The sequence below is a fragment of the Rattus norvegicus genome, chromosome 2, assembly GCF_036323735.1.
Source record: "Rattus norvegicus strain BN/NHsdMcwi chromosome 2, GRCr8, whole genome shotgun sequence".
NCBI lineage: Eukaryota > Metazoa > Chordata > Mammalia > Rodentia > Muridae > Rattus > Rattus norvegicus.
The window spans coordinates 174,360,790-174,385,908 of record NC_086020.1 but is presented as its reverse complement, the minus strand read 5'-3'; the positions used below and the strand labels follow the sequence as shown (position 1 = coordinate 174,385,908).

At 38.8% G+C, this 25,119-nt stretch overlaps 1 protein-coding gene across 5 annotated transcripts in view; it reads right to left on the bottom strand.

The window, feature by feature from the left end:
- The window catches only part of Lrba (LPS responsive beige-like anchor protein), a 581,207-nt gene that overhangs the window by 114,628 nt on the left and 441,460 nt on the right, over window positions 1–25,119 (bottom strand). For all 5 annotated transcript variants that reach the window (XM_039102651.2, XM_039102649.2, XM_039102652.2 and 2 more), the window contains one exon: window positions 24,576–24,728. In XM_039102651.2, the coding sequence (XP_038958579.1) occupies window positions 24,576–24,728 (153 nt within the window). The remainder of the gene's footprint in view (window positions 1–24,575; window positions 24,729–25,119) is intronic.

Below are 25,119 nucleotides of genomic sequence, written 5' to 3'. Positions count from 1 at the left end.
AAGTTCTAGCCAGAGCAATCAGACAACAAAAGGAGGTCAAGGGGATACAGATCGGAAAAGAAGAAGTCAAAATATCACTATTTGCAGATGATATGATAGTATATTTAATCGATCCCAAAAGTTCCACCAGAGAACTACTAAAGCTGATAAACAACTTCAGCAAAGTGGCTGGGTATAAAATTAACTCAAATAAATCAGTAGCCTCCCTCTACACAAAAGAGAAACAAGCCGAGAAAGAAATTAGGGAAATGACACCCTTCATAATAGACCCAAATAATATAAAGTACCTCGGTGTGACTTTAACCAAGCAAGTAAAAGATCTGTACAATAAGAACTTCAAGACACTGAAGAAAGAAATTGAAGAAGACCTTAGAAGACGGAAAGATCTCCCATGCTCATGGATTGGCAGGATCAATATAGTAAAAATGGCCATTTTACCAAAAGCGATCTACAGATTCAATGCAATCCCCATCAAAATACCACTCCAATTCTTCAAAGAGTTAGACAGAACAATTTGCAAATTCATCTGGAATAACAAAAAACCCAGGATAGCTAAAACTATCCTCAACAATAAAAGGACTTCAGGGGGAATCACTATCCCTGAACTCAAGCAGTATTACAGAGCAATAGTGATAAAAACTGCATGGTATTGATACAGAGACAGACAGATAGACCAATGGAATAGAATTGAAGACCCAGAAATGAACCCACACACCTACGGTCACTTGATTTTTGACAAAGGAGCCAAAACCATCCAATGGAAAAAAGATAACATTTTCAGCAAATGGTGCTGGTTCAACTGGAGGTGAACATGTAGAAGAATGCAGATCGATCCATGCTTATCACCCTGTACAAAGCTTAAGTCCAAGTGGATCAAGGACCTCCATATCAAACCAGACACACTCAAACTAATAGAAGAAAAACTAGGGAAGCATCTCAAACACATGGGCACTGGAAAAAATTTCCTGAACAAAACACCAATGGCTTATGCTCTAAGATCAAGAATCGACAAATGGGATCTCATAAAACTGCAAAGCTTCTGTAAGGCAAAGGACACTGTGGTTAGGACAAAACGGCAACCAACAGATTGGGAAATATCTTTACCAATCCTACAACAGATAGAGGCCTTATATCCAAAATATACAAAGAACTCAAGAAGTTAGACCTCAGGGAGACAAATAACCCTATTAAAAAATGGGGTTCAGAGCAAAGAATTCACAGCTGAGGAATGCCGAATGGCTGAGAAACACCTAAAGAAATGTTCAACATCTTTAGTCATAAGGGAAATGCAAATCAAAACAACCCTGAGATTTCACCTCACACCAGTGAGAATGGCTAAGATCAAAAACTCAGGTGAGACAGCAAATGCTGGTGAGGATGTGGAGAAAGAGGAACACTCCTCCATTGTTGGTGGGGTTGCAGACTGATACAACCATTCTGGAAATCAGTCTGGAGGTTCCTCAGAAAATTGGACATTGAACTGCCTGAGGATCCAGCTATACCTCTCTTGGGCATATACCCAAAAGATGCCCCAACATATAAAAAAGACACGTGCTCCACTATGTTCATCGCAGCCTTATGTATAATAGCCAGAAGCTGGAAAGAACCCAGATGCCCTTCAACAGAGGACTGGATACAGAAAATGTGGTACATCTACACAATGGAATATTACTCAGCTATCAAAAACAATGACTTTATGAAATTCGTAGGCAAATGGTTGGAACTGGAAAATATCATCCTGAGTGAGCTAACCCAATCACAGAAAGACACACATGGTATGCACTCACTGATAAGTGGCTATTAGCCCAAATGCTTGAATTACCCTAGATGCCTAGAACAAATGAAACTCAAGACGGATGATCAAAATGTGAATGCTTCACTCCTTCTTTAAAAGGGGAACAAGAATACTCTTGGCAGGGAAGAGAGAGGCAAAGATTAAAACAGAGAGTGAAGTAACACCCATTCAGAGCCTGCCCCACATGTGGCCCATACATATACAGCCACCCAATTAGACAAGATGGATGAAGCAAAGAAGTGCAGACCGACAGGAGCCGGATGTAGATCGCTCCTGAGAGACACAGCCAGAATACAGCAAATACAGAGGCGAATGCCAGCAGCAAACCACTGAACTGAGAATAGGACCCCCGTTGAAGGAATCAGAGAAAGAACTGGAAGAGCTTGAAGGGGCTCGAGACCCCATATGTACAACAATGCCAAGCAACCAGAGCTTCCAGGGACTAAGCCACTACCTAAAGACTATACATGGACTGACCCTGGACTCTGACCTCATAGGTAGCAATGAATATCTTAGTAAGAGCACCCGTGGAAGGGGAAGCCCTGGGTCCTGCTAAGACTGAACCCCCTGTGAACTAGACTGTTGGGGGGAGGGCGGCAATGGGGGGAGGGTTGGGAGGGGAATACCCATAAGGAAGGGGAGGGGGGAGGGGGATGTTTGCCCGGAAACCGGGAAAGGGAATAACACTCGAAATGTATATAAGAAATACTCAAGTTGATAAAAAAAAAAAAAGAAGAGATCTCCAAGCTTAAGAACCCAAAGAAAATAACATCTATCCTTAGAAGCAATTAAAAAAAAAAACTAAAAAGCAAGAAACATCCTGGACTAAATGATGTGGGAATTTAGGACATGGGAGAGGTGTGGTTAGGAATGAAGTAGTTCACTGAAGTAAAATTTAAGATAGTTAAACAATGTGGATTCGAGCAAAAGACATTTGAAAGGAAAACAGAATAAGAAACAGAAGAAATAAAGCAGCTGTGTAATGCAAAGGTATATTTGAAAAATTAGACTTGACAGTTATTATAATTAAATTACTAGGGAAGGTGGGGGAGAGAGAGAGAGAGAGAGAGAGAGAGAGAGAGAGAGAGAGAGAGAGAGAGAGAGAGAGAATGAATGAATGAATATGTGTTTGTGTTATGGTTCAGAAATAAAATAGCAAATGGGGGCTTTCAAACTGCTTAGACTTGTGAAACGCCAGGGACTGGGTGGCTTAAACCAAAGCATTTAGCTCTGAAGGCTGGAGTTCTAGAAAGCAGGTTCTAGTAGGTTTGGTTTCCTAGCCACAGATGGTCTCTTCCGGTTCTGCCTTACAATGTGGAGAAAGATCTTGGGTGATTTTTATTCTTTTATGATGTCATCAGCTCTCTTGGATCAGGGCTCCACAGTTAAGACCTCATTTAACCTCAGTCACAACAGAGAACTTGTCTTCAATACAATCCCATGGCTCATAGGCGAACACTGGAACAAAATCCGATGTATAGCATTTTAGCCTTATCCTCCATAAATATATGTCCCCATTAATTTCACTCCATAGCCCCCAACAATGTCAACTCATCTCAGCAACTTTAAAGGACAGTTTCATCTAAAACCTATTTAAGTCAGATATGAGTCAAATGATTGATCCTAAGACAAACCTCCCAAGTTGTGATTCTGTGAACTCAAATAAACAACGGTGAAGCATATAGAAGATAGATGTCTGCATTCTAAGGAGAAATAGAAAACAAGCAGAGATACAATCTGTAAAGAGTATGGGAAGTTAAAGTACGGCTATGTAGAATAAAGTGCTTAAATGAATCCAAGGATATTACAGTAGAAGTCTAAATTCCCAGAGGTTGGAGACTATCAGCAACCATTGCATCTCAAGAGCTGTGCTGACAATATGGTGGTCTAGTCAAATGCAGCTATTTCGATTTCAGATAAAACTCAGGTTCTCCGTACTTCCAGCCACATTTCACATGCTTCATAGCCACACGAGATCAGCAGCTATAGTGGACAGTGGTACCATCCTAGAAAATGTATGTAAAATTTTTTCCTGGGAGCCTAGAAAGCTATGTAACACTATATATTTTCTGGATATAAAAGGAATGTAAGTACTTTTGACCATTCAGGGTCCAGGAAGAACTGTTCTATGTAAAAAAGTAGTATCTTAAACTTCTATGAAAGACTCCTAATAATCCCCTGAGCACAGCTTTTATAAATGCAGTGTATCTGGAGTGGGAAAATTTCACAGTCTGGATTTCTATAGAAGATCGAGTTAATGCTCAGTTTTACTTCTTTACAACCTGTTTCAAGAGAAAGGGACATGCCATGGTCGTGCCAGCAACTTCAGTCCAGCTCCTCAGTGTGAATGGCTGCAGCACCAATGTGTAACAGTGCTGTGACATTGGCAGTGACTAAATAGGACAGTCTGCCTTGAGTATTAAGGTCTGACTGCTTTTATCATTTTATCTTTTATGGTGCATGAGAATGAATGGCTTATTTGTGACTAGCATCAACATTAGTTCAGAGAAGAGGCTGTACCCCTCACAAACCTTGGAAAGGGGTTCTGTTCCATAACAAAGCATCCCGGCCGACCACTCTACCTTCTACTGTGGCACATCATTTAAGGCACTCCTGAAGGCTCTTGTCTGAATATCATACACATTAAACAGAGAAGGTGGCTTTCACAGACCTTGAGATACTTCCCCAGCTCTCATGTTAAGGAGTCATAGACCTTAGGATAAAGCTGACCAATTCTTTTGATGAGCAATATGTCCTTGTGTCATCCATTTTCTTGGTAAATTCCAACACAGATGTCCTTTCTGTAGACTGACTTACATTTTGGGCATTTGCTGAGAACGGTGAATGAGATGCTTTCTCCCAGGAATATCTCCCTTATTTTCTTCTTTTCATTTTCTACCACTGCCTATCCCACATCTTTCTTGCAGGCCAATCTTTGCTACTCTCTCACAGGTGTCCAAAGTCCAGAGCTGTCTCACTAAGGATTCACCCTATACAAGTTCTCATGGATCCTTCTGCTGGGTGGCGATCACCCAGTCATACTTTATCTTCCTGTGGAGACATTAGGGGGAGAAAGCAGAAAATGACAAAGACTGTCTGAGAAAACAAGGTGACCTGGCTGAGTAATCTGTTCTACCAAGACTTTCAAGTCAAGCCCAGAAAATTCTCTGTGGCATGTTCAAAGTATCAAAGTCAACTACAGCATCTATGATTCTCTTCCATTCTTCCTTCTTTTGAACAACACACTCCTCCTCCCTTTCAGTGATAGGAAACCAACTCTATTTGATATCACACTTCTGAACTCCCACATCGGTAGGAGACATCATGTAACTGAGGTCTAGAAATAAGGATGCCAACAGAGATGATGTGCTCTAGGTGAAGAGAGGACAAGAAGGAAGGACTGGATCCTTCAGCAACTCCTCAGACAGATCAGCCTTAGATCCTGTCTAACAGTCAAAAGGAAACCTTCCATCACCACTTAATCACTACATTTTAGTTTACGTGAAAACTATAACTCTTTTTTTTTAAAGATTTATTCATTTATTATATATAAGTACACTGTAGCTGTCTTCAGATACACCAGAAGAGAGAATCGGATCTCTTTACAGATGGTTGTGAGCCACCATGTGGTTGCTGGGAATTGAGCTCATGACCTCTGGAAGAGCAGTCGGGTGCTCTTAACCGCTGAGCCATCTCTCCAGCCCGAAAACTATAACTCTTAAGATGGGCAGTAAAAAGTTATGGTTACAGCAGCAACATACTGTGTGAATAGTGTAAAAAAGGCAGGAAGATCAGATAGAGAACCAAGAGGTTACTTACATTCAGATATGAAATACAGTTTTCAGGGTGAGACAGAATGATGACTGGAGAGCATATATGATTTAATGACAAGTTTCTGAATTCCTACCATGGAACAGACAAGTCATGTACTGTGGTACAGGCTAAGTAAACTGCTGTCCTGGATCATTTAGGTCAAACTAACCCAAGTTTAGAGTTATCTAAAAGAATGGAGCCTCAGTGGAAAAAATGCCTCTGTAAGATTCTACTGTAAGGTACTTTCTTATTTAGTGATTGATGGGGTCCAGCCCATTGTGGGTGGGACCATCCCTGGGCTGGTAGTCTTGGGTTCTATACGAAAGCATCTGAGTAAGCCATGGGAAACAAGCCAGTAAGCAGCACCCATCCATGACCCTGCATCAGCTCCTGCCTCCAGGATCCTGCCCTCACCTGTTTTCCGACAAACTGTTGTGTAGAACTGTGAGTTACGTTTTCTTCTCCACTTGCTTTTGGTCATGGAGTTTCACCTCAGTAACAGTGACCCAAATGAACACAAACAACATGTATTCTGTATTCACTGAGTCTCTGAGAGTGATGAGTTAAGTGGCAGAGGCATAGAGAGGTCTCTATGACTTAAAAAAGTAAATACTATTTGCTTTGTTTTGGGGTTTTGTTTATTCGTTTTTTGTTCTTTTGAGACAGGGTTTCTCTGTGTTATGGAGCCCTGGTTATCCTGGGCTTGCTCTGTAGACCAGGCTGACCTCAAACTCACAGCTTCCTAAGTGCTGGGATTAAAGGCATGCACCGTAACACCGGCAGTAAATATTACTTTACAATACAATGTCATGTGTATGGTAATGTACTAGGTGCTTTTTCCTTTAAAATTTTGTTTTTAGCCTCTCTTGTCACTTCTCTAGTTCAGGCTCTCAGAATTAATTATTTCAATGGATGCTTTCTTATCCCAAGTTTCTTTTCTCCCCAGGGTAAGTAACAATTCTTAAATAAGAATCTGGTGACTACTACCGTATTAGTTACTCTTCTGTAGCTGTGATAAAGGATCATGACCAAAAGCAATTTATGGATGAGGGTTTTTTGGCTTATGGTTCCAAAGGGATCATGATAGGAAGGCATAGAAACAGAAGCAGGAAGCTGAGAGATTAACTCCTTACTGCAGCATGAAGCAGAGATCACACAGTAAAAGGCACACACATGGCTTTGAACTCTCCAAGCCTGTGACATATACCCTCCAGCTAGGCTGTATCTCCTTATGACTTTTCTAAAGAGTGTCATTGAATGGGACCAGGTGTCCAAATGAGTGAGCCTAAAGGCAAGATTTCCCATTCGGACCACCTCAGGTGCTCTCATTTTAGTCATCTGAAGGACATGGGTGCTGAGAGAGGATCTTTCCGTGTGTCCTTGCTGGCTTCAAATGAACAGACTTCCTGCCTCAGCCTTTCAAGGAGCTGTGATCATAGGTATGTGCTAACATGCACAGTGATAGTCTTCAAAAGACAAAGAGCAGGGCTGGAGAGATGGCTCAGTGGTTAAGAGCACCCGACTGCTCTTCCAGAGGTCATGAGTTCAATTCCCAGCAACCACATGGTGGCTCACAACCATCTGTAAAGAGATCTGGTGTATCTGAAGACAGCTACAGTGTACTCATATATAATAAATAAAATAAATATTAAAAAAAAAAAAAAGACAAAGAGCAAAACCAAAACCAAATACTGCTCAGATGTCTTCTCTCGCAGAGTTCAGTGTTTTCGCAAGCTGCATTTAAAGTATCTTTTCTAATCATATTGAATTACCTTCACACTTTACACAATAAATGCCTTTGCACACTTTCCCTCTCTCATCTAAAATATTCATGTAAGGATGATTTTGGCTTGGGTCACTATAATAAAGCATATAAGGTCAGTGGCCTCCTAATGGATGCTGACACTAAGCACCAGCACAGGAGCTGGAGGTAGTGCACATGCCTTTAATCCCAGCACTTGGAAGGCAGAAGCAAGTAGATCTTTGATGATGAGTTCAAGGCCAGCCTGCTCTACAAACTGAGTCCCAGGTCAGAAAGGGCTACACAGTGAGACCTTTCAAAAAAAAAAAAAAAAAAAAAGAAACAGACAGACAGACAGACAAACAAAAGAAGGCTAGAGGGATGCTCAGTGGTTAAGAATACTGGCCACTTTTCCAGAGGGCCTGGATTTGATCCCCAACACCCACATGATGGCCCGTAATTGTATATAAACTCCAGGTCCAGAGAGATCCAACACTCTCATCTGGCCTTCACAGGCATCAGGCACAACCATGATACACAGACATACATGAAACATCCATGTGGAATAAATAAGTGAATACCAGAATGTTTCTTTTTTGATGAGAATGAGGGCCTTCTTCCTGATTTGGGTACAGCTACTCTCTTCCTCATTCTTCACAATGATGGTGGGAGAAAAGGAGAGAACGGGAGAGATAGGCTAAGAGCATACACTCTTTGGTTCTCCCCACCTCTTTTTAAGATTTATTCTTTTATTCTGTGTACGTATGTGTGGACCTGATCATGTACATGCAGGTGCTCACAGAAGACAGAAGGAGGTGTGGGATCCTCTGGAGACTGTTACAGGTAGGTTGTGAAGCATGTGGGTGCTGGGAATCAAGTCTGGGTCCTCAGCATGAGTCATCTCCAGACCTGTAGCTCCTTTCCTATAAAGGTAGTAATTTTAATTACCACGAGGACTTTTCCTTATACTTTTCTCTGAAATCAATTATCTCCATAAAACTCTGCCTCCAAGTATCATCACACTGAGAATTAGGGTACACAAGATACTACATTTGGGGAAAGATAAACGATTCCAAACGCTAACAACCTCATCCTCCAATGCCTCTCAACTTCATTCCTCACAGCCGAAGCTTCATCTACGCTTGTGCTGGTTGTTCCTATTAACAGACTGTTAGCTCCTGTGTGGCAGTGATTCTGTCCGTCTTCCTTGTATAGTCTGAGGACTGAGTACAGGACACACAAACAATATGTGACATTCAATATTTGCTGAATCAAACACTAGGACTTTCGAATAAAAGATGTGCTGAAAAATGTTATTGCTCTTCTTTATTTAGAAGTCATACATGGTAATAGTCTCTTTCCCTCATCTATAACTCCTCATCTAATTTTTTCTATAACTACTAATTTCTTTGGAGTTAAAATGCAGGTTCTACAACCCGTCCCAGATTATGAGCATTTAATTCATGAACTTCAGACATTTTTACCTGAAGAGTGGGCTGAACATGTTTTTACCAGAGTAATAAATAACTTCAGATGACTTTGTGAGATGCTCAGCCATAGGATCACCTATTAATTTTCCCTCCTGAATACATTTCACATGGAAAAAGTATTACCAATCATTATTTTATGGTGCCACAGTAGAGAATCTTTAATCTTCTTTTACATAACAATTCCCTGGCCATAATGGCCAGGTGATCATTCAGTGCTGTATCTATCCTAAATCTATCATATTACTTAAAACATCCTGCTGATTTCCAATGGCCACTTTATACTTACTGACACGGGTTTAAATAACTTAATCATGGTCAAGATCCAACTAATTAACCTGACCAATCTTCACACATTTCAACTGAAGATATGTAAGGCAGTTTAACACATCATATATAGATCACAAACTTTTATGAAATTACTAAGACAACTGATATGAGAATGCAAACCACATGATCAAAATCATTAAATATGTTGCTTAATTTCAGTTGGATTAGAGTTGTGTGTAATATGAAGTTTAGGGCACTGTCAGTGGGGATCAGTAATGAGAATAAATGGCAGAATAAAAAATAGCTGCAATTGCATGGAATTAAAAGATAACAGTCACAGTTTCTGTATGTACATGTCATGGAATTGAAGCCTTTTCTGCTTGGGCCACAGAGTTGTTGAGGATAAACGGGTAGAATCTGAAATAAGGCAGATTCCATTCATTCAGCATAAAAGAATGTTTAAAAACAATGTTAAATTGAAAAATGTCTGTGACATTATACTGCAGGCTTAATTTCTATGTGTAGGAGAGGTATTGTGATGAGAGTCGTAAGGAGTAGGTTCTGCCACTAGGAAACCTCCTGCAGCTGTGGCTTAATAGCACAGTACTGCTTATCCTGTATAAGGGCCCATGCTTCTTCCCAGCACCCACCCACCCAAAAGAGTAACCCTATTTGAGACCAAGACCAAGAACCATAATTCTACTGCATACTTTTATGATTGTTTAATGCACGCATGGGATGAAAACCCATGTTGTTCTAACTATGAAAACCATGTTGTTCTAACTATGGCATATGGTTATTTCTTTGTTGTAGTTGCTTGATTTTATTCTTTGAGACCACTTTGAAACTCACCATGTAGACCAGACTTACCTTAGACTTCCAATCCCCTATCTCGCTCTGGGATTATAGCTGTGTACCATCAAACATGGCTGATACATAGCTGTTTCACATGACAACTATCAAATATCAGCACATAGGGAAGATGTATGGTATGCTTTTTAATTAATCTTTATTTGGAAAAAAATTCTAGTCAATATCTTTTTTCCTACAAGCTACCATATTATTTTTATGTGTCATCTTGATTAGGCTAAGAGAGGCCCAGGTAGCTAACAGTTGCTATTTTGAGTACTCTCTGAAGAGGTTTTAGAAGAGGTTAGCATTTGAGTCGGAAAGCTAAGCCTTTAAGATTTTCTCACTAATGTGAGCAAGCATCATCCAAGCCACTGAGAGCCATAGCAGAGGAAGATAGGAGGGACTCTCTCCATACCTTGAGCTGAGACATGTGTATTCTCTTGACTTTGCACAGTACTGCTCACGGCTCTTGGGTCTTTATCTTGAGCAACATCTTTCAAGAGTAATATAGACTCTGTGATTTATACCAGTGGTCGCCTGGTTCTCAAAGTTCTATCACTGTTAAGAATTATATCAATGGCTTCCCAGGAGTGGTTTAAACAAGAATGCACTGCCCCCCACCCCCCATACGCTCAAGTAATTGAGCTCTTGGTCCTGATTTGGTGGTGCTGTTTTGGAGGTCATGGAATGCTTAGTCAGTAGAATCTTACTGGAGGAAGTGTGTCACTGGGAGTGGGCTCTTACTGGAGGAAGTGTGTCACTGGGAGTGGGCTCTTACTGGAGGAAGTGTGTCACTGGGGGTGGGCTCTTACTGGAGGAAGTGTGTCACTGGGGGTGGGCTCTTACTGGAGGAAGTGTGTCACTGGGAGTGGGCTCTTACTGGAGGAAGTGTGTCACTGGGAGTGGGCTCTTACTGGAGGAAGTGTGTCACTGGGGGTGGGCTCTTACTGGAGGAAGTGTGTCACTGGGGGTGGGCTCTTACTGGAGGAAGTGTGTCACTGGGGGTGGGCTCTTACTGGAGGAAGTGTGTCACTGGGGGTGGGCTCTTACTGGAGGAAGTCTGTCACTGGGGGTGGGCTTTGAAGCTTTACAGCCCCATCCCCTTCCTGCTTGTTGTGCTTCCTGTGTGTGGTTGACATGTGATCTCTCATCTCCTTGCTACTGTCACCACGCTTTCCCTATCAATATGGACATGTAGTCAACTACAAGCCCAACAAAACTCTTAAAGTTGCTGTTAGTAATTTATAGTATTTTATTATAGCACAAAAAGTAATTAATACAGCATGCTTAGAGTTTTAACACTGGCTTCCTTGGTCGAACTCTTGATATATGTACTAAATTACACCACAGGGTCTCTTGGGTCTTTATACTAAAGACAATTTGTGATTTTGATAATCATGTGAGTCAATTCGAAAGCGTAATCTACCCCCCACGCCCTGTATTTCTTTCTGATTAGTACTAATACTAAGCATTTCCTCTAACACATAACATGTCACATTGCCATTCTCCAAATATAACTTTGCTCTTTATTTACATTATGAAAAAAATAATACCTACTAAAGTAATCTGAGCAGCAAAGAGTAAAATAAAGAAATCATCTAAACTTTAACTATTAAAATGTTGCTACTGATCTGCTTAATAAGAATGTTTCTTATGCATATACAAATACATTAACTCACATCTCCAATTTTTATAATCTGATCCTTTTATTTAATTACTAAATAAATAAATTATGTTTTTTCCTGATGAAATCCAGTAGGTGAAAGTATTTTTCTCATTAAATTCATATTTTCATTCAATAAATCTGATATAAAGTGCATTTTCAAAGAACTGTCTATATAACCACAAACTATTATAGCACATGTGGCAATACAACTTCCCCATAGGCAGCACAGTGGGGTGAAACATGCACTGGTCTCAGCTCAGTATACTAATGATCAATAGTCATGCCTTTGGCAAGTCATATACTCTCTGTGGCTCAGCTGTCTAATATAGAACGGAGAAATAGCACTTATCTCACAGGACTGTTATAAGGATTAAGAAACTAATCCAGAATATATACCAGTTAAATGCTCAATGAGACACAGTTACTTTCTTCTTAAAAACTGAAGCTTGAATTGAGCAAAGGTTTATTAAAATAAAGAACAAATACTTATGGAAAACACACAATGAAGAATACACTAAATGTACTGCATTATCTTCTCTAGTGCAGAGATCAAAAAAGTTGACAAAAGAAAACAGAGAAGACAAGATGCTTGCAGAGGTTTTCTTCATAGGCATTCGATCGACAGGACAGAAACATGGTACGATTAGTCTTACAGAACACAGGCCAACTGCAACATGGGAGATTTCACTTAGAAAGAAGAACAACTAAATCACTGTGTAGTGAGTGTGACTGAGGGGGAAGAAGTGAAACATGTTCACAGGAAAGGCAGCTGAGCCCAGGAGAGTAAGCAAGCAGGCTAGCAGAGGTACCTTGGTGGGTCCCATGAAAAAGAAGAGGGAGAGGCTCCCATATAAATGGGAGACCTTACTTTTGCTCAGTGTCTCTACTGTGCTGTAAGAAACTGCGGTTTTTGCTTTGTCTTTATGAAACAGAGGACTGAATTCAGAACCTTACATATGCAAATGTGCGACCCTGCACTCCTAGTCTGGCCTTGAATTCTTTGTGTTGTTTAGTCAGGCCCTGAGCATGTGCTCTTGTTGCTTCAGCCTCTTGTGTAGCTGGGATTACAGTATTGTGCTATCAGGCCCAGCTAAAAGCTTTATAATTACTGGAAAATATTTATGCAATTGTTATAAAACATACTTCATATGAAAAATTACCTTGTGCTTTTAAATAATTAAATGTATATTTCCTAAGTAATATAAGGAAGCTAGTCATAATGGGGGGACTCACACACTAATAATTCAGGGTAGTTTTTCAGTATCCATTTTGAAAATTACAAGGTACTCTGACAAATATGAACACATTTTAAGATCTAAAAGCTAGAACCTTCTGTTGTTATAATAATCCAGCTTCTTAACTTTAATGAAACAACAACAATAATAATATTTGGGGGTCGAGACAGGGTTTCTCTGTGTAGTCTTAGCTGTCCTGGTACTTGATTTGAGGACCAGGCTGCCCTCAAACTAACAGAGATTCACCTGCCTCTGCCTCCAGAGTACTGGGATTAAAGGTGTGCATCACCATACCTGGCAACTTATTCTTTATAGTGGGTCTAATAATTGTTGTTCATGTTTTATGCAAAAATCAATATTAGAAATTGCATATGTTTTATTGAAATGCCATGCCTATCCTTTATGAACTATCTTGTGTCACTGACTCTATGGTTCTAAATTGGCTATGACATTTCATACCAATAGATTCATGCTCAGGTGGGTCACTCACAGAGACACATTGAAGAATAAATTTTCCTGTTATATAAACACTAAATTTTTCAAACAGTATTCGTAAGACTCTCCAATTTAGGGAGTATCTACTTTATGAGTATCTTGTTATAACTTACACTGCCCTATGGTGCTAAGTTGGCCATTCGTAGAATGATCCTGACAGAGACATAAACAAGTCATCTGCTCCTGTGGTGCAGATTACATTTCTCACAGGAATGGGGACCATAAATTATGTCATTTTATTTTTAAAAGTGATCAAAACAGAATCTATTATGTGTCATTTTTGGTATACAGGAGAATTTAAATAATTGTAGTATAGCTTAATGAATACTAAATTAAGGAGATAATGTATAAGGTTATTCCAAATATGTTTGTGAGAAGACAGGCAATTAAGTGGTTCCTGCAGGCTGAGTTATACCTACTTCAACATGACTCCATATGTTGGTATTTTAACCTCTAATAACTCAGAATGTGATCTTACCTGAAGTAGATTATTTATACAAGTAATCACATTAAAATGAGGCCCTAATCCAACATTACTGCTGTCCTTACAAAATGAGAACAGGGAGAGAGAGATACACAGAGAGGAAGGAATGGGAAGACTGGAGTTAACACTGCCCTTTAGCTTTCACAGGAAGCAAATTCCTGCAGATGCTCTGAACCATGAGGCTACATAGTTTTGCTATTTTACCTTCCTAATTTGTATTACTCTGTTATGGAAACTGAAGGAAGTTGACACTAATGGCTATAGGTAAAGTAGCTTCTAAGAATCTGTATATTAATTATCTAGCAGTAACAAGTTGCACTGCATCCTGCATTGGGGGCAAGAATTCTATAAAAGTATTATTAGCTCAGCTCACAAAACTGATATATGGGGAGCATATTAGAGAAAAGCATTCTATCAACAGACTTAAGAAATAGATAACTGTAGTTACATAAGGGAGTATCACTGTTTCTAGGAGAATGTAGGAGTAAATACTTAGGGGTATGGCCACGAAGCACATACTTACAAGTGAAGGAGTTTAGTAAAATAAATGCATTGCATATGTGCTCATAGACTGTATTATGTATGTATACACATATTTATGAAGGAGAGGAAGGGGAAAGGAGAAAACATATTAAGGAGGAGGTTAAAATGTTAATAATAGTAGACTCAAATGAATGTTTAAATATGAAATCTCCCAAAGGCTCCTGTGTGGAGCTATTGGTCCCAGCTCATGACATTAGTTTTGGAATGTTGGAAATTTTAGGGCTGAGGCCACAATGGATGAAGAAGGTCATCAGGATCATGTCTAAAGGTATTCTGTCCCTGGGATCTTCCTATCTCTACTCCCTCAGCATCACAAGAAAAGTAGGCTCCACCACAGGCTGCTGTTATCATTTGCTTAAGTAGATAACTCCCAAGGAGATAACTCAGTCACTTTTGAACTAAATCTTCTGAAACTGCGGAGCCAATCAGTGCCCAAATGCAAGGATTAGAGACAGTGTTCTGTTGCCCAACATGATGAGCCATGTGTCATGTGCCTCCCTCGAGTCTTTATATAATCCTGGCACCTTTCCCGCTGCATGCGATTTAAATGAGAGTATATAGCTTAGATAGAAGCTGTCTTAGCACTCAATTTGGAGTAACTGTTAATGAGAGAAAAATGGTGTATCATACGTATATATATGATAACAACACAACTAGTTGTTTTGTAGTATTATACTTTTTTTGTTATGTAACCTGAAGAATAGTCATATTCTAATGATAAATCTAAAATAGAGTGAGAGAAATCAGCTAGACTATTAAAAATGAAGTCATATTGGAAAAGCCAAGTATGTGGCAATCCTCTTTGTTTTTTGTTTTTTGTCTTGAAAAGGTTACTCTCTGGTTACTACACTCAAGGAAATTTGCCAGCATACACAAAATTCTTCACTGGAAGAAGTGTGTAGGATATACACCAGTTACGTAGACCATTCAGGCATGAACACCACAGTAAGCAGTCATCTATTGGACAGCCCTGTGCAGAGCTGCACGAAAGCATCTAGAGAAGAGCCGAACCACAGCAAAGATTGGACTCCAGGCAGACTGCAGCAGGTGCCAGGGCACGGTGCCAGGAGTGGGTGTAGTGGTGTCTGGGCGGATTACATGCTTCTTCCTGACTTCACAGAACATCAGTGGAAGCAAGGTGGGAGAAAGCCTTCCTCTGAATTCTTCTTCCAATCTCACTTTGTAAGCCAGGTAGTTTCACTCCGCACCTCTAGCCATTATCACCAAGCCTGGGCAGGAGGGATGACTACTAGTCAGGCCTGACAGCACACTCTGTGATAATTCATGGGACGATTAAGACCTAAACAAAACACTAGGCTGCTCTTCTTCCTTCCTTCAACCTTCAACCTCCTCTTCCTTTTCTGCTTCTACCCTGCAGAGAACTTAACGTTCTCTCCATGAACCCCACGTCACTACAATGTTGTTTCACTTCATCTTCCTGATGTCAGTACATCAAGCTATGCCAAGACTTTAGTGACAGAACTGACTAAATAAAAACCGCGCTGAGATGATTTATGTCCGTCTGCTGCTCACAAAGCTCAGTAGAAGGCACAGTCAGCCCGAAGACCAGGAGGTACAGAAAGCAAACTCATGACAACAAGGTCTCAGCAACCCGCAGACAGTGGCCCATTCTGATGTAAGTACCAGGCATTACTCAGTACTGGACATAGAGGCTACAGGTTAACATGGCCGCTGAGATCCTTCAAATTTACAGCTATGTGTGGCACTGCAGACCTGTATATAATCCCTGCTATCCAGGAGGCAGACAAAAGAGTGATTTAAATCACTAGTTTGAGACTTGTCTGGAAACACAGCCAGACACCATCTCAAGAGACCGAAAAAAGTTTTAAATAAAAAATTGGAAAAAAACAAGTATCTGTTTAATAGCAAAAAAGAGATTAGGAAACAGCCAAGACTGCAAATTAAAGAAAGTGATAGACATGAATCCTACCATAACAACAGCATAAAATGTAACTCAACACTTCTGTCAAAGGCTATTCTAGATAAATAATATGACCTGACAATTTGCTATCTATAAAACCCCACATTTTAAAATTAAGGCCTTTAAAGGATGCAAATTAAAATAGTAAAGTTTTATTTTACAGTCATTAAAGAACTAGAGTAGCCCTCTAACATCAGCCTATAACACAGAAAAACACGCTGAGGGACCAGGTGTGGCTGTGCACACATTTAATCCTAGCACTCAGGAGGTAGAGGAAGGCGTATATTATGAATTCAAGATTAGCATGGTCTACATAATGAGTTCTAGGCCAGTCAGGAGGTAAGACCCTGCCTCATAATAAGTCAGTCAGTCAGTCAGTCAGTCAGTCAGTCAGTCAGTAACCAACCTAGGAACAAAGGTGAACCATTTTCACCAGAAATGCAACAGGATTATGAGTATTGTGACAAACTGACCCCCACTCCTCCCCACCCCCACCAAGTTATCAGTTCTCTTAATCCCTGGAAATGTAAATGAAAAATTACTTTGCAAAGCCATTAAATCGAGTATTCTGGGATGAGAAGATGATCCTGGTAGCCCAAAGTATAAGAAAGAGCCCTAAACACAATTAACAATATATATGTATGTGAAGTATGGTGATGGTAGGCATTTACAAAGAGAAGGCAGTATGAACACAGAGAAAGATGTCTTTTAGAAAAAATCTGATACTGATTTCAGACTTCTGGCCCCTAAAACAGTAACAAATAAATTTCTGCTGTTATAAATTACTAAATGCTTATAGTGGTTTATTCCAGTGGCCACAGGGAACTAATAACAAAAGAATCCAATACTATAAAAGGCAAAATTTGACAGACTAGGAGTCATCCAATACTTGTAGACTTCAGTATCTCACTAGGAAAAAGGACAAATTTGTTAGATCAAATAGTAAAGATATATAGAAGACACAGAGACAATAAACCAATTTGTCTAACAGACCATTACAGCATTCCTAAAAAGATAGCAGAATTTAATTTTCTCAAGTATATGTGCTGACTCATAAAATCTCGTTTGTTAAATAAAACAAATTATGCTCTCCAACTGCAATGAAATTGAAAATGCAAATAAAAAAGAAAAATCTGAAAATTCAAAAATATTTGAAAATTAAGCGGCACACATGTCCACAGATGATCAGAAGGAAGCTTACACAGACCATCAGGAAGTGTTCTGAGATGAGCAGCAGCTTTGAAACACAACATTCACATTTACAAAGGACTGCTGAGGCTACACATGGAAGAATCCAGTGGCTATAAAAGACTCCGTGGGAAGAACAAGGCTCCCTGCTGGGTTTTCACAGCAGAGTAAACTAAATTTAAAGGGGTGGGGGAGTAGTAGTAGTAATAGTAGTAGTAATAGTAGTAAACACTAGAGTTAAAAACTCAACGGAAGAGAAAACAGAAACATTACAGAAAAATCACTAAATAAAAAGTAAGGCTTGAGAAGTTTAACAAATCATGAAGAATTGGCATACAAGGTTAAGAAAAAAAGATGTCACAAGTTACCAAAGAGCAGGACTTGGGTGTTATCATACCAACCTCAGAGATAGAACAGTGAGAAAATACTGTGTTACAAAAATTGCTATGCCCATAAACAGACAACTTAAAGAGACACAGATTACTAAAATCAACTCATGAAAAATAGAAAATTTGAATAAATCTATGGTAACAGGAGATATTGATACTTAGAGTGTCAAAGTCTCACAAATGTAAGTTCACACGCAGAGCAGTTTCAGTGATTTCCACCAAATATTTAAAGAAGGTATGTGAATTCTCACTAAGTGTGTCACTAAGTGGAGAAAGAAAATGGCACTCATGCTATATTCTCATTTTAATTTTTGTTTCGTGAAAAATCCTTTGCTCTTTTCAGGACCACAGAGTTCGCCTGCATTATCCTTTAAGTGTATAGGTTCAACCCAGTATTTAAAGTTTTAGTATGCTTTTACTTTTGTTTGAAGCATATGATTAGTGAAGACAGTACAATTGCTGAAGATGATGTCATAGTGTGGACCCCGAATCTGAGGCTATGTTTAGGCGAGGGAAAGTCTCCATGCAGAGACACTCACAGAAAGAGGGTCACATGAGAACAAGCACGGAGAACACAGTCGTGTAAAACTCAGATATCAAGTGATATCTGAGCAGAAATCTCCCTTACAACCTTCAAAAAGAAACATCTGCCAGCCCCTGACTTGGATCTTTCAGCCTCGGGGACCACGAAAGCTTCTGTTGCTGTTGCTTGCACTCAGTTCAGGCAGCTGGTTGCAGAAGCCCTGGTGAAACTAGTAAACAGCTATCTTGGCTGCATAAAGGCTCGGGCCCCTTTCTCCTCAACAGATCCTAAATACAGCTCTACAGACCGACTTTCAGGTGTTTCTAGGGTTTCTGGTCATCTTTTCCAGTCGCTCTATTTCTCTTATGTTTCTCTAATTACTAGACTTTTATTTTTAAAAATAAATTGGTATCAACTCTCTTTCAGGTGTGTTCTTTCCCCAAAATTTGAGGCACAATGACTGATTGCTTTTCCGGATCATTTTGTCCTGGTCTGCCAAGATAAAAGCAGACCAGTCATGATGGTGCAAGCCCATAATCCTAGCACTGCAAGAGTCAGAGGCAGGAGGATTGTGACTAAGTAGTAATATCTCTTTTATTGTGTTCTCTCCCCTCCCTCCTTCTTCTCCCAAGCACATCTATGAACAGAGCTAGTACCTCAACACCAGTAACTACTCTCTCTTCCAAAACCCCAACTCTTTCGTTGCCTGGATTGGCTTTTCACCAAGATTGTAGACATATTTGGAAAGAATTAACAAAGTATCCTACGGGACACCTACTTTTAAAAATGGGTTCTATGTGTGTGCGTGCCACAGCAATCATGTAGAGATTACAGAACAACTTCTGAGCCATCCTTTTCTCTCAGCATAGGTTCCAGGATTCCAGATCTCATCGGACTGTCAGGTTTGCATGGCAACTACTTTTGTCTGATGTGCCACTTATCTGCTCTAGAGTCCTATTTTGGTAAACTAAATATTTTATAGCAAATTATATAACAATGCCAATCTACCATGTACATCTCTTTTGCTTATTTTTGTATTGTCATTTTAAAAACTAAACCTTCCACAGCAATTATACAAGACTGAAAACAAATTATAGTAATTTAAATGATAATTTCCAATTTCATATACATATGCTCCTGTTTTGTAAGATGAAGGACATATAGTCGAGAATCATTATTACAAATTACGACCACCATGGCTGTTTATAGAATTGTCCATGTAAATATCAATGTGGTAAAGGAGAAGCCAACTAGAAAAGGAACAATATGAAAAACAACATGTAGGCTCCTGGCATTTCAGTTGTACAAAATAGAAAAAACACACTGTTTACAAGAGGCAGGGTTTTAAAATGTTACCTCCTTGTAGTTTCCATTAAGGACATGTGGTTCTCACTCTCAACAGCTAAGGCAAGCTTGAAACAGAACATGTCCGGTTCAAAGAGAGAAGTGCTCAAAGATTGATCTAATTTACATAGAAATATAAGATCTCTGCTGGTTTAAGTAAGTGGATTTAAATGAAAGCAATAGATGGGGTAAGAAAAACCCTATGAGGATATAAAATCTATAATTTCTATTTTCTGTCAAAGACAGCTATAAAAAATAATAACCTTTCCAATTTTCTTGTACATCCTTGGATGATATTGGAGACGTAGTAAAACATTTATTTTCTATAACTTCTCAAACAGTTGATTGCCATGTGACTATAAGGAAGCAGCAGAGAAAACAAAAGCTACAGACGTACACGAATGTGATTCTGACTGGTATCCTTAAGACGCCGCATCAGCACCATGTAGTGTGTGCTGGCTCCTGCTACCTGGAAGCACTAAACACACTAAGCTATCAAAGAAGTAACCTCCGAAAACTGGGATACCTTTGGATTATTGGTGCGGCCCAATAGTGCTGGCCCACAGACAGATTCTCAAACAAATGCATGCTGATGCACTGATTACTGCTACAAGAGTACAAATATAGTCTACATCCAGAAGCCAAACAAAAACAGTCCATGCCGAAAACTTTGAGGAGCGGTCGTTCTGTTAGTACTCTTAGTATGCGTGTTTTCTGTTTCTTATTCAAGCTAAAACTTGACAAGATGAGAGGGAGTATAATATAGGTCCCCTTCCGATAAACATTGAACACTCCAAACTCATACATTTTTATTCTATTGAAAATATAAAAGTCTGTTTTGCATTTATATTTCTAAGCAGTATTTGGAATAATTATTCTTCCCAGTATAGGTAAGATAGATTAATCTCAGGAATGTAGCCGAAATTGCTATGATTTTACCTGGATTCCATATGTTTAGTACAAAGAGAATACAATTTGTCTAAAAGATTAAATTTAGGTGGCTTTTCCTCCTAAAATATGGAAAACATTGTCTTCTGTGCTGAGGACATCACTTAGCCAGTCCACATTTAGATCTTCATTTCCTACACAAAGCACTGAGGAAACATGTTGGCTAAGACAGCAGTTACAGTCAGGCAATACAAGTAGGATATGTAATATTACTGACCTACCAACAAAATTGTATGATACTGCAAAATATCAATCCCCTGAGTAATTATTTGAACAAACAAATACTTAAGGAAGAAATACGGGGTATCCTAAATTAACTATGCAGTTAATTAATTCTGTGATTCTCAGCTACCAACCAAGTGTTGTACAATCTTTTATTATCCACTGCCCTATAGATCATCTGTTCTTAGTGTTGGCTTGTTCCAGAAGAGAGACAGCTGCAACACTATATCCCTGTTCAACCTGAGGACCATCTGACTTTAATTGTAATACACAGCTTGATGTGGCTCTAGCTATGAGAAGCCAAAGTATCGTCTGTAATAATCTGGAAAAGCAGAAACCTGCCAACAGAGGGCTGGAAACAGGGACTCGTGCTGTCTGGCTGCCTGACGGGCTGCAGGAAATATGATTAATGAGTAAGGTATAATGATATCAGGAACCCGATTAGCACCACAAAAAGGTCACAGATCAAAGTAGTATGCATTTCATGAGCTAAAATCATTGCATAAAATCTGTGGATTTGCAGAGGTAAACCAAAAGAGGACAGGATAAACCTCATGTGATAACATGGTAACAGCCATATAAAACACAACTAGCAATTCAGTCATTGATAGAGAGTTAAAAGAAATTATGAAGTGCACCAACGTGCACTGCATTGCAGAGAGCTTTGTTCCCCACAGATGCACATCAATTATTTTAGAATGAGCAAGTTATTAAAGTTCATTCATAAAGGCACATGAATAAAACCAAATATTTTTGCAATTACAAATTATTGTGATAGATATTCATCTACACACTATGCTTACATTTGATTTGCAATGAATTTTTATTTGGCTTTGTTTGGGAATATAACCTAATTTGGAACACTAAATGTAAAGATTTGTATCAAATTCATGAGAGTAGAAACTGCTGTGAAGATTGTTAAGTAAACTTTCTGAGTTATAGTAAATCCATAGGTAATAGAATGAAACATTATTTTCTATATTACTTTATCTTCACTTCTGAGTTTAAAGCATGGGCAGGCAAAATTAAAATCCCACCGAAAGATGATTTGCTAAGTTAGAAATGTACACATGTATTTTTCTTTATGTCTTTGGAAAATCTTTTCCATGGGCATAGACATAGTTCAGTTTGCAGAGTCTGGCAGGCCTGAAGACGCATGTTCATTGCGCTGTACTGTGGTGTACGCTTATAATCTGGACACTCAGAGGATAGAGACAGGAGGAACAAAGGTTCAAGGTCTTCCTGGGCTACCTAGAAGCTGGGTCACGGACACATAAGACCCTGTCTCAAGGAAAAAAAAGAAAAGAAAAGCCCATTTCCCAAACAGACCTGAATGTTCACAGGGGAAAACTGCAGGGCAAAGAGCTATATCCCTTGCCTGAAACTTGCATATTTAAATAGTATTTCTGAAACCAGTTCTACAATGAAATAGTTAGAAAATGATTTGGGATGGGAGGTGGGTTTCGAGACAGAGTTTCTCTGTGTGTAGCCCTGGCTGTCCTGGAACTCACTCTGTAGACCAGGCTATTTTTGAACTCAGCAATCTGCCCGCCTCTGCCTTTCAAATGCTGGGACTGAAAGCATGTGGCAGCACATGCATTTGAGTATCAACAAACCCTGTGAGAGAAATGTTAAACATTGCTGGTTGTAAGAGCAGTGTAAATTACAACAGATACCTACTAGAATATCTTAAGTCTGTAATATTGATAATGGTGAACCTTGTGAAGGACACAGAAAAATTCAAAGTTCAAACACTGATGCACACTAATGTACCAGACTGCGCTCGCAACATATTCCTAGAAAAAACTCCATTCTCAGAAATCTCCTCAAAGAAAACAAAAACAGATGTTCATGCTAAGTCATTTACACACTCATAATAGCCAGAAACTGAAAAAAAAAACCTGCCAATGTTCCTTAATTTCTAAAATAACTAATATATGGCATATCTATATAATAGCCAATAATAACCAACAGCAATGCAAAGAAATCAATTATGGCTATATATAGCAACATGGATAGATCTCAAGAGCATCATACAAAGCCATAGAAGCCAGACACAAGATGACAACATATTGAACGATGCCACTAATTTAAATGTCTATAAAAGCACCTACAGAGATACAATATGTGGCTGTCTGGGACAGGATTGGCATTGCAGACTGAACAGAGTGGCCCGAGAGAACTTTCTGAAGCTAAGGGGAGCACTCTGAAGCTGGATCACAGGGAGTTGGTACTGCACTAATTTACTGAAGCTCACTAAGGAGTATATGTTTAAAATGTTTATTTTTATATGCAAATCACGGCTCAATGAACCTATTCTAAAAGGTCAAACACGAAAGTAAAGAGCAGTCATAGTACAAATGTACCTGTAATAACGTCTCTATGTCCCTGAGGTACAGTCAGTCATACGTAGTGACTAGCATTTCCTCAGCTTCTTTTAGAGCTAAGCTTTGTCTTGTCCTGTCATACTAGTCAAGTGAGAATCTTAAAAATGCTTGGGTTAGGGCTGGAGAGAAGGCTCAGGGGTTAAAAGCACTGACTGCTCTTCCAGAGGTCCTGAGTTCAATTCCCAGCAACCACATGGTGGCTCACAACCATCTGTAATGGGATCTGATGCCCTCTTCTGGTGTGTCTGAAGACAGCTGCAGTGTACTCATATAAATAAAAATAAATAAATCTTTTAAAATGCTTGGGTCATAAGTAAAATGCTTTATGTATCACAAATACTACTACAGTAACTAATTACTAACTTGCCTAGGACCCCACAACTGACAGTGTGATTGACCCATGACTGGGCAGTCTGCTTGAACTCGGAAGTCTATCTATCCACTGTATTGTATATTTATTATGTATAAATGTGACATGTCAGTAGTAGTGGGATTATAATCAGATTCTGGAAGATAAAGTTAAAATATAATTACTGGTATAAAAATAAACAATGCTACCTGGAAAACCTAAATGTATTTTTTTGTTTAATCATAAAATAAAAACACCAGATAATTAAAATTATATTTGAATTTTTAAAGATCTACTTATTTTATGAGTATGTATATACTCACCTGGCACATCTTTATAGTCCAAAATTGTATTGTTAATATGGAGAATGGCAAAAACAACACTCTTAAATATTGAGAATACTCCTTCATTCCATACTTTTGTAAAACTTCAAAATAAAATACAACTGTACATTATATAATAGGATAATAATATAGTGTTTTTAAGCACAGTAAGTACTATGCTTTTAAGTTTTTATACTGAAAATATTGTATAAAGTGTTCTTTCAAACTATGTGTACATGACATAACTTGAATGTGTTGTTTATTACTAATCTTCTAGGCTGGAACACAAAATGATCCTTTCTTGTCAAGAGAGGCTCATGCTTAAAAATGCAAATGATTCCAGGCTCTCTAACATTGATTAGTTATAATGTTAAATTGTCAAGAACATATTAAAACAACTTAAATTTTGCATGAAGCAAACCACTCTACTTTTAATGCAGTATAATTTTAAGAGGTATATGGCCATTAGTGAAGTACTTTATTAGGTTCAGCAGCTCCTATCAGCTACAGCACTGTACAGAAAGACAAGGGTTAATGTTTTACATCAACACATGACAGAGCAGATGATTACTATCTTACCAATCTGTTTATGCGAACAAATTCTTCCGAGGTTTTGGCCCAAGGAGGAAGTTCAACATCAGACACCACTGTCCCATCATCCATCACTCCAAGGTTATAATTATTGAAGTTGACAAACATCTCAGGGAGATAATAAAATTCAGGAATCAATTCCTATATAAAAATGAGAGAAACGTTATATCAGAAAATATAGGATATAGACTAGATATATGTAACATGGTCTGATTATTTCCTATTACACAGAATCACAACAACAACAACAACAAAATGTAGGGAATTTTTTTCTCTTTGTTCTGTCTTGAACTTTCTGTTAAGAAAGAAGATCATAACCAGAAAAACATACAAGATAGATTTAAAAAAGTGAATTATTTAGAATTTGTAGCAGAAAACCATCTTTATACAATATGAGTTAAAATGTCTACTTTGGTCTTTTTATCAACAAGAAATAGTTATTTGCATTTTAGATATAGATAAACAGTAAATTTCACATTAAAACATAAAAGTTTTTAAGAAACCACTTCTAATAAAATATCAAAATCATCAG